The 10,552-nt window shown below is 39.2% G+C and overlaps 1 protein-coding gene and 1 long non-coding RNA gene across 2 annotated transcripts in view; both read right to left on the bottom strand.

The window, feature by feature from the left end:
- Window positions 1-10,492, bottom strand: part of LOC310738804 — a 64,856-nt gene extending 54,364 nt beyond the window's left edge. The window contains exon 1 of the long non-coding RNA XR_014537155.1: window positions 10,155-10,492. This is a non-coding gene — a long non-coding RNA (uncharacterized lncRNA). The remainder of the gene's footprint in view (window positions 1-10,154) is intronic.
- On the bottom strand, window positions 166-5,980 carry nop56 (NOP56 ribonucleoprotein homolog). Its single transcript, XM_083564141.1, has 12 exons — window positions 5,769-5,980; window positions 4,852-4,941; window positions 4,524-4,638; window positions 4,156-4,320; window positions 3,772-3,970; window positions 2,788-2,975; window positions 2,449-2,600; window positions 2,184-2,284; window positions 1,746-1,894; window positions 1,187-1,308; window positions 847-1,008; window positions 166-616 (listed from the first exon to the last, which is right to left on the bottom strand). Exons 1-12 carry the CDS (start codon window positions 5,769-5,771, stop codon window positions 401-403), a joined length of 1,662 nt encoding a protein of 553 aa, XP_083420267.1. The 5' UTR covers window positions 5,772-5,980; the 3' UTR covers window positions 166-400.
- Window positions 10,493-10,552: the final 60 nt, after the last annotated feature.

The raw sequence follows: 10,552 nt of genomic DNA, 5'->3' as shown, positions 1-10,552 counted from the left end.
CCAGCTTTAGGAACAAAACACCAATACAACTCAAACACCTACATTTCTGGTATGGACATTTGCAGATTTGTTAAAAAAGTTTAAGATTAAATTCAAGCTGTACTAATACAGTGGCCTTTAGACCAATTACAAGCCATGATATAACTAATGCCTTGTGATGCACAGTCTCATTACTGAAAACGACTTTTATTGGTCAACAAAAGAATACGGGAAAAAAGCACGGTCACTTAACAGTTGGGAGACGCAATCCAGGGGCAGACTGACACGAATAAGGCACAGCGCTCAACACTCAAAAGAAGCAAGGGGGAAAAAACAGATTGCGCAACACATTTAGGAAAAACTGTACAGTATTTAAAAAAAGGAAAATGATTCATTTTTCAGTTCATTATTCAAGAATGGATTAACCAGTCTTTTTTTTCTTTTTCTTCTTTTCAGTCTGCTCAGGTTCTGGAACCTCTGCTTCCTCCACCTCAACTGCCTTTTGTTTCTTTTTCTTTTTCAGAGGAGTGGTCTCTTCTACGCCATTTGTCACCGCATCCTCCTCCTCCTCCTCCTCCTCCTCTTCCTTCTTTTTCTTCTTCTTCTTCTTGCCAGTCACCCCAGCTTCTCTGTTTTCCTTCAGATTGACAAAAACAGTACCCATTAAGCAAATCCAGACCTCATTTCCATCTAAAGAGTCTAATATGTTCTGCTCACTTCAGTGATCAAACCCACTGTCTGGGGTCTGTCGATGGTTCGGAGCAGCTTTTCTATTGCATGGCTTTTGCAGAGGCAGTGCCATGTTTAGACCCTGCCTCTAGTCTAGACATGCGGCTTATGAGTGCAAAGATGAACCTGCTCACTTACTTGAGTCTCAGAGTCTCCATTAGCTTTAGCCTTCTTTGCTTCAACTAGTTCCTCCTCTCCTTCGGCTGTGGACAGAGCTTCAGATTTTCGCTTCTCGCGCTTCTTCCTTTTCTTTTCCTTCTTCTCAATTTTGCGCTTGATTTCTGCCGCCACTTCCCCGGCCTAAAGCAAAACCAACAAAACCTCTTACAAAAAAGCCACACAAGTTTAGGATTTAGAAATTGAGTGCTGTGCAGTGTCAGGCTCATTAAATCAGTTTTTGCCTCCATGTCAGAGTCAGGGTGAAAGAGAGTCATCATTCACAGCAAAGGGGGAAAATAATGACTAATTGCAAACGAACCTGAACAACTGCTTCTTTCATGACATCCAAGTTCTTCCTTGGCGTCTCACCGGTCTCATAAAAGGCAAGCCGCTCTTCCACCTGGTCTCTCAATTTATCTCCGAACACACTAGTAGGAACCTCTGAAATGAGGAATTTAGGAGTTAGCAAATAGGCCGAGACATACAATTATGCTATATAAACTTGTTGGATTTGCTCAGTTTAATTTCTCAACATCCGTCCCAAACAGGGTGGAATACTGTTGACGAAAAATAAGGACATCATAGCAAGTACAGCTTACAACCAGTGACGGGCAACGAGAAATTAAATGACTGATCACATGTTTAAGATTAGGTTAAAACAAGAAAACATTTTGCATAAACCCAAAAGAATTCAATTGTGGCAATAAATTTTTTATTGAAAGAGCCAATGCTTAGTAAAAAAATTAATTTACATTTCCAGTCATCACTATTTGCTTTCTGATTAAACCACTCAATGCTTTGACAAGCTCTAATAACTAAAATTCCTTACAAAAAAAACCATCACTAGTCACCCATTACAGCCAGGAAAAGAATCTCACCGGCAAAACAGTCGATCCGAGAGGCGATAGTGCACTTGTTAGCGAGGTAACGGGAGATGCGACCCTTGTTCTTGGCAGCAGCGCGTCCGATGAAGGTGGAGTGGAAAATCAGACCATACTTTGGTGTGTTTCCTCTCGTCTTCAGGGCCCTGTATTTAGGGAACAAGTTACAGCACACCTCTGTGCAACACGAACACTGTGCTAAATAAAACCAGGATCCAAGAGGCAGTGGCCACATGGGCACTAACTTTTGGCTGACGCTACTGTAACTACCTCTCAGAGCCCTGAGCGGCTGCTCAGACTGGGGGGGTTAGCATGGGAGAGTGGGATCACTTTTGGTGTGTTCAAGCACACACAAATCAACCACTGCGGCTTTGCCCCTGCCCTGCCATCACAGCGGCCGCCTGAAACCCCAGCAGGGTCGGGGAGCCCCAGTACCTGAACAGGGCCTTCTCTGCTCCAAGGATCTGCACTGTCGAGGCTGGATACTTGGCAAGGTTTGTCAGGCTTCCAGCGTGGGAGATGAGACGGGCACCAACCTGAAACACCAGCAAGTGCAATAAATAAACAGTTTGTGTGGCGAAGCATGTAGAAGATAGTCAGGCTAGTCAAAAAAAAATTTACACACTGCAACCCATTTGATTAGTAAACAGCCATCTCAGAACTCAGTAACGCAAAGTGACCAGCAAATGTACTAACGTACCACTTCACCGATGAGGGCTGCCAGATTGGGGGCCACCTGTGACATTTTGGAGCGCAGGTACTCTTGCAGCTCCAGTCTGTAAGCTGTGAGGGACACGACTCTGCTGGAGAAACTCTCAATGTTGATCAGGTCGATCGGAGAGATGTCCATACCTAAAGAAAAACCAGATACTCAATACGTGTTCCTCGGCTACTTAGCTACTTAGGTAAAAGCTGCTCAGATGTTCAGTGAAATGATAAGCGGTCATCACATGGATTCAGTGGATTGACAGATTATAAAAACATCATTACATCAGAGTTGGATGCAATTCCTAAATATTTTAGGATGCATGGATCTTACCCATAGACGAGCGTGATGCATCCAGGATCGCCTGGGCTTTAGCGCTGTCCATTGTGATCTCCTCCAGAGGCTCCAGACTCTCCTCACTCAGCTCCTTCCTGTTTCCGATAAACCTGGCCAGCTTGCAGTATGTAGCGTTGTCGCTTACTATCTTTATCAGCTCAGGAAAATGGTATCCATACCACTCACTGAACAAAACAAGAAAAGGGGCACGTTAATACAAGCCAGACAGAACACCAACACAAGCAGAGATTTAGTAGGAAAATCCAAACCAGGCATAGTTGTCTCCGCCCTCAGGTGGTGATCTGCCCCTCAGACAGACTATGTTCCCAAGAACGGTGTTTGTATCCCTCCTTTTCCTATACAGCCAGCACTATAGATGGCACTGTCTGTGGTAAGCATTGGGAGGCTGACCCTCACATCACAAATGCACACAACTTATTTTATTAATAAATGTGTTTACATGCAAAGAATCTGACTAATTTCTTTTAAAATACATTATGTCCCAGTACTTAAGCTTTTTTCTACATCTAGTAGCATCTCCAGTTCATAATGAGCTAAATTTATTCACAACACAGAAGTAGTGTACATAAAAATTTATTTGGCACATTTATATTTGGCTGTCAGCCAACTCTTACTTCAGCTGATAAGTCAATTTAAGTTGCTGGAAAGGGCTTAGTGAATTTATGGTCACAAATTACACTAAATCTGGTTCAACTTGAATCTAGGGACTCAAGTGGAAAATATTCCACTGACCGTCTTATTTTATGATCAAAACTAAACTAAAATCAAATAGACAATTGCATGTAAAGACGTTATTTGGTCCATGGAAGGATAGCAAGCCACACCGTAATTAGTTTATAATGTTACGGTAAACGAGGCAGCTGTTTATATCAGTTTTCAGGCTCACACACCATGCAGAGACAACCTGCCGAGTCTGGATTAGATCCTCAGCACAACACCATTGTCCAAACCCATACATACCGAACACGCATGGAGAACGTGTTGATGTCCTTGTCCAGCTGATCGAGCAGGGCAATGGACTGGATGATCATGTTGTCAGCTCTGTTTACATTAAACTTGACCTTAGCTCTCGAGTAACTGTGACCCAGACCAAGCTGTGCTTTGGATGCTGCCAGAGCAGTCAGGCCCTTAACAAGGGAGTGAAAGTGCAAGCGCACACCTACGGATACAAAATACAGTGAGACATTGGTGTCAATTCAAGACAGCGATGAAGTTGTACTTTCAAAGTGTACAGCCAACTGTTCAGTTTTTCAGTATAAAACATCAGACTTCAGCGTATCTAGACACATCACTACAGCGGCATTACTGCTACAGCACTATCAGATTCACTGAAAGTCAGCAAACCTCTGAAGATCTCTGCCACCACCCCTCCAGTCTGGATGGACAAACCCAGTTCCTCCTGCAGTGCTGCACCAATCTTGCCATCAGCCACTCCTAACACTGCTTTCTTCTTGCCTCCTGAGGGCAAGTTAGTTTCCAAAAACAGCTTGAGATCAGCATGGACAACTCCTACAAATAAAGAAAAAAAAAAAAAAAAAAAAAGTGTTAAAGATAACAGAATAAGCAGCATTCTATGCACCTTTTTTTGCTCAGGTGTTCAGCTTCACAAAGATGTTTGTCAGCACAGTGACTCAGTGGATTGACAGATTATTATAACATCACAACACCTAATATACGAACGACCTTAAAATCTCAGACTAATAAAGACTCACCTTCTGAGATGGCATTTATGTTTTCCAGAGCAGTCTGAGCAGACTTGAAGGGAAAGAAAGCAGCCAGTTTCACCACGTTGTTGAATTTTGCGATGTTTAGGACACTTTCCTCCACCTGCTCAGAAAAAGTATGGTGTTAAAAACATACATGGGTATCTTTAAAAAAAAAAAAAAGGGGGGGGGGGAATTTGGGGATCTGGGAGAACAAATCGAAAAAGGCTGAATACTAAACAGGTACCAGATTTACCCTTCCACAACAAAAAAGTCATACTAATAGATAATTTCTTAGATATCTATGAAAATATGAAACAAAATTGATGGGACGAACCTGTGGCATGAGCATGCCGATCTCCTCGACCTCCTTCACGGCGAACAGGGCGTACCCAGCTGCATGCTCAAATAACACGTGTAGCAGCACCTACAATAAAAGCAAATAAATAAGTAAGAAATCTCGACATGAGCCTGACTTAAAATGTATTAAAAACGATCCCAGACGAAGATCCACGTGGTGGCAGAAATACCCACCCTCCCCCAATGATTTCCACACCACGTGGTGTCGCCACCAAAACGATTCCCGTCGTTCAAACCTACTTTATTTCCCCCCTTATTAAAATGTGCATTCAGATCTTTAAAATATTCTCTATAATTAGATAATGTGCAAAACCTGCTCATAAGCATTGCATTTCAAAGATGGCCATCTGGAGCTCAAAACCAGACCACGTGTTTCCCTTCTGGGTTAGCATGGCGGCTAGCTAAATCCTTTATTACTACCAAAAATAAAAAGGTCAGACTACAAATGTATAAAAATTTTTTAGGATTAACAAAAATAAATGTATTTAACATAACATAACGGTTTTCCATTAACGCTATTAAAGCTGAGTCACTCACTCAGAGGCCTTAGTAAAAAAAAAAAAAAAAAAACAGGCCTGTAGTGCAAAACTTATTTTTTGTAACTTAAACGATAATAAAACAATGCATTAGCATTAACCAAGTGCACGGATAATCTTCCTTTATTATTGTTTATTAAGTTAAAAACAGAAATAACATGCCTACATTAAAACAAATCAGTTTACACTACATTTAGACTAGCCGTTATGCTAAACCAGTATACAGATCAAGCTGAATAGCAGTTCTTTTGCGGAGTTTGGGATAAAAAATTAAAAGTACATATATTGTCTATAGTATAGAGACAGACAATATAAATATATACATTTTCAGGTGTGAATGAGGGAGGGAAAAAAATACCATTTCTGTAGCTCGGTCGGTGCGCCACGCGCTCCCGTCTCCGTGCAGCGTTTAAGAGAGAAATGTACTCTCGCGCTCGTGCACGCTGACCACGCGAACGCCTCCGCCAATTCTCGCGATAGGACTGCACCGTTTGCATCCGAGGCGCGCTCACGCGTGCCATATCGCGAGATTTACTGAGGGTGTACGCGCGGCCACGTGCCGTCTCTCTCGCGCGCGGCTGAAGCTCCGCCGGTCATGCGTACGTGAGCGCGCTCAACCCCCTAGACTGCGACGTCCTTCCTTTGTCTCTGACATCTATAAACCTACTCATTAGCCTTCTCTTTTTCCCCCACCTGACTGTACCACTATACCCCATGTCATTCTTCTGCACGTGACCAAACCACCTCAATCGTGACTCTCTCAACTTGTCTCCAAATCCTCCAACCTGTGTGCCAATGAAAACTTCAGCATCTTCAACTCTGCCAGCTCCAGCTCCGCATCCTGCCTTTCTGTGAACGCTGTACACTACCATATTACAAAATAATATACAAATAATAAATAATATTAGTCTTAACTGAAAATTATCAGATGTAATATCCTTATAGGAAAAAAACATTATTGGAACAACCTTTGAATCAGTCTCCAGTGTCAGTGCTTGTCAATGCAAAGCAGCTTTACCAAAATAAATAGATTACGACTATACATTTTTAATCGTTCATCCCTAATAAACGAGCCAGTGGTGACATCAGTAAGATGTGAGGAAGAAACCTTGAAGGTAACCAGACTCAAATGAGAACCCATTTATGCTGAACTTATTTGTGCTAATGAGCATTTAAATGCAAAACTGTTCATATCAGCTGCAAGACCTAAGTCATTGTAGCAGAGTCAAGTCAAGTTTATTTCTGTAGCGCTTTTCACAACAGACATTGTCTCAAAGCAGCTTTACAGAAATCAACAGTCAAGGTGAACGATGTGTATTTATCCCTGATGAACAGCCATGGTGACTGTGGCAAGGAAAAACTTCCTTAGATGTTATGCGGAAGAAACATTGAGAGGAACCAGACTCAAAAGGGGAACCCATCCTCATTTGGGTGAAATCAAGAGTGTGATTAGAGTCTTTCTACAATACAGAACACTGAAGAGAGAGAACTAACATGAGTACTGGAGTGTAAGATTATAAGTAATGATCTTTCTACAGTCTTATACAGTCTTTGTGGTTATAAAACTAGGAGCTACTGAGCAACTCATAAAATAGCTCAACATTTGCGATCATCACAGATCCAACACCAGCTTCTCCATGCCAGAGCCTTTAAACACTCCAGGAGGTCTAATGTCAAAAACATGAAGTGGGATCCAATTGGCACTGGTAGGTCTCTAGATGGTACAGGATGATTGCAGGGTCGGCATTCTTTAAAGGTCCATAATCTTCATGAGGTGGGACGTGACTGGAGCTGGAGCAGACTGTTTATATTACTTTCAGTTTAAATGGTTCTTGAGTGTAGCTTTTAAATGCAACACTGACATAAGAATTGTTTGATGGAAAATGAAAAAAACAAATAGCAGATTGCTGTGCAGTACAGTCATCTAAAATGAAAAGCTGAGCACAGTAGAATTTCATGATATATCAGTGTAAACTTCAACCTATGAAGACATCTGGAGAGAAGAGACACACTGCAAAGCATTTGTCATGATGAAGAAATTCACCACAAAACTTTTATTTACACACACACACACACACACACACACACACACACACACACACACACACACACACACACACACACACACACACACACATAATATTTTATTTATATAATTTTTTTTATATTATTATATTACTTTTTTTTGGGGGGGGGGGGGTGTTACTGAGAATATAAAAGCACAACTGGACAGTAACTGAAAATGAAAGTTTTTTTTTTTATTATTATCGATTAGCATTTCAAACCTCATTGTTTAATTTCATATCCAATGTGCTCTAATACAATCACAAAACAAACTGCATGATCCTGCATTCAGCGTTTCTTTATTAGCATGGTAATTACTCACATTTTAATCAAAACATCTATGAATTCATACATCTCAATAATTCGAAGAATTGCTAAATAAAATTTCACAGCGGTCCCAAAACATATAGACAACAGATATAGCAATGATTATTACAAGACACATATGCATTAATCACACAATAAGCATCTGTAACTAGTTCATTTATTTAAAATTCATTTCAGAAATAAATTATATAAACACTATTCATTTTTTTCCAATACAATAGTAAAATAAAATATAATAAAATAAATAATAAAATTTTGTACCTTAGGAAATCACTTTCAATAATATATCAGTATACTGTAAATACAGTCACTAATATGATGATATTTATTATTATTATTATAATTATTATTATTATTATTATTATTATTATTATTATTATTCCCTAAGGCATTGGGTAGCTTTTAAGGAATGTAAAATTATTGAAAAATGATATTATCCTTTTTTCCCCATATTATTTTATTTTTATTATTCCATTTATAAATTCTGCAAAAGTAACAGGAAGACAGGAACATCTGGAAACGTTAGTCCTGTTAACACGCAATAGCATTTACTGGCCACTAGATGGTAGTCTTGCATTACCGTCATACATCTAATGCATTTAATTTTCTTACTCTTTCTACTACTCATAAAGATCATTAACTCACCAGTGTAGCAGACAAAATGGAAACTGAACAAACAATTTAAATGTGTCCACTTGCCAGACTGATCGACGGTTGTGCACTGTTGTTTTCCATATTGTCCAGGTGAACAAATACCGTTATAAGGTTCCGGTCCCTGTGCTAAAATCTGTGGTCTCCAATATGTAAAAGTGGAGCTACCGATCTGATTATAATTTGTTCCTATACAGACTTACTCATACCTCATCACCATTTGTGATGTTCAGTATTCTCTGTAGTTCAGTCTCACTCCTCACGCTGGCCTGATTTGCCCTGCAGAATCTCTGAGCTTCCTTCCAAGTCATTTTGTACTACATCCACACTTATGTGTTTGTATCTATGGTTGAGAGCATTGAAACGTTACAATTGTCTATAGATAATAAAAAATTATTATGATATTTTATTCATTAGTCAATATCAATATTGCAGTGTTAGAACCAGTGCACAAACGTTCAATCTTTCATCTGTAAAGATCGTAAATGTTGAGCTATTTTATGAGTTGCTCAGTAGCTCCTAGTTCTATAACCACAGATGACTGTATAAGACTGTAGAAAGAACATTACACATAATCTTACATTCCAGTGTTCTGTATTGTTTAAATATTTATAAATCACACTTTTGATGTCCCCCAAATGAGGATGAGGTTCCCTTTTTGAGTCTGGTTCCTCTCAAGGTTTCTTCCTCATGTCATCTAAGGGAGTTTTTCCATGCCAAAGTTGCCATGACTGCTCATCAGGGATAAATACACACTGTTTACCTTAACTGTTACATTCTGTCATTAATAAATTATTGTAAATTAATTACAATAAAAGCTTTCTCAGCTCATGCAATTAAAAGATTTTCCACTCATTCACATCTCACATACACTATATTATCGCATAGTGATTTGTCTTACCAGTTATCCAGCACCATCACAAGAAGTGACTGTACCTGCTGAATATTTTACTATAATTTGGTAGAATTCGTCATTCTTTTTGAAAACAATATCCATGCCACACATGGATTTTAAGTCAAAAAATGTTGCTCAATGGTATTTTTTTGCCACACAACCCAGGGAATCACTTCTAAACTTGGCAAAGGTATAGGTGTAGTAAGATACATAACAAATGATAATGCTTAATTCTGACAGCTTTGGTCACATATTTCAGTGTCATATTATGTTTGTTATATGAGATTGTGTCAGGTATATGATATGATATATGAGATTGTGCCAGCTTCTTAAAAACCTTTGGATACTTTGTCAGAAGCCAAAAAGTTATCTGTTTGACATGTAGCATTTTCAAAAATTTTTCAAACATCTTGTGGTCCAATCAATCAATCAATCTATCAATCTATCTATCTATCTATCTATCTATCTATCTATCTATCTATCTATCTATCTATCTATCTATCTATCTATCTATCTATCTATCTATCTATCTATCTATCTATCTATCTATCAAATAAGTTTGATTCTGCTGATTTGTATTGGGTTCAATATGTATTTTGATTTTATTGTCACTGTTTTTACCAAACAAATAGTCCTGTTCCTTTTACCTCACTGTAAAATTGCTTATTTCACACAGGCACCAAATATATATGCATATGTCACTAAATATATTTCAAGTTCATGTTGAGTTTTCATGCCTGTCATGTTTGAAAGGTCAGGATTCGCTAATAAAAATATATCTTTTAATCAGGATTCTACTAATGCTACATTTAAATTGACATTTGCGGCATTTAGCAGTGTCCAGAGCGACGTACAAAAGTGCTTTGAGTCTCTAGCAATGAATAAATCTACACTGGCATGCCAGATTACAAACTTAATATAAATATAACTCTTGAATTCTACAAAGCAAACTTGGAAAGTGCTAATTTAAGTGTTTCAGGAAGAGGTAGGTCTTCAATCGTTGCTTAAAGATAGACAGGGACTCTGCGTTTCGGACATCTAAGAGAAGTTCATTCCACCACCTCGGTTCCAGAACAGAGAAGATCCTTGAAGTATACTTACCTCTCATTATGTGAAAAGGTGGTACCAGTCGAGCAGTGCTGGAGGATCTCAGACAGCGTGGTGCAGTGCGAGGTGTGGTCTCTGAGGTAAGATGGTGCTGGTTT

The sequence above is a fragment of the Silurus aristotelis genome, assembly GCF_946808225.1.
Source record: "Silurus aristotelis genome assembly, chromosome: 16".
Classification (NCBI taxonomy): Eukaryota; Metazoa; Chordata; class Actinopteri; order Siluriformes; family Siluridae; genus Silurus; species Silurus aristotelis.
The sequence above is the reverse complement of the archived record's forward strand: the minus strand, read 5'-3'. Positions and strand labels throughout refer to the sequence as shown.

Excerpts from the sequence above, each read along its gene's own strand:
- nop56 (XM_083564141.1), bottom strand. Across the intron at positions 4,639-4,851 it reads TCGGCATGCTCATGCCACAG|GTGGAGGAAAGTGTCCTAAA; the intron begins GTTCGTCCCATC and ends TTTTCTGAGCAG. Across the intron at positions 1,009-1,186 it reads TGAAAGAAGCAGTTGTTCAG|GCCGGGGAAGTGGCGGCAGA; the intron begins GTTCGTTTGCAA and ends GTTTTGCTTTAG.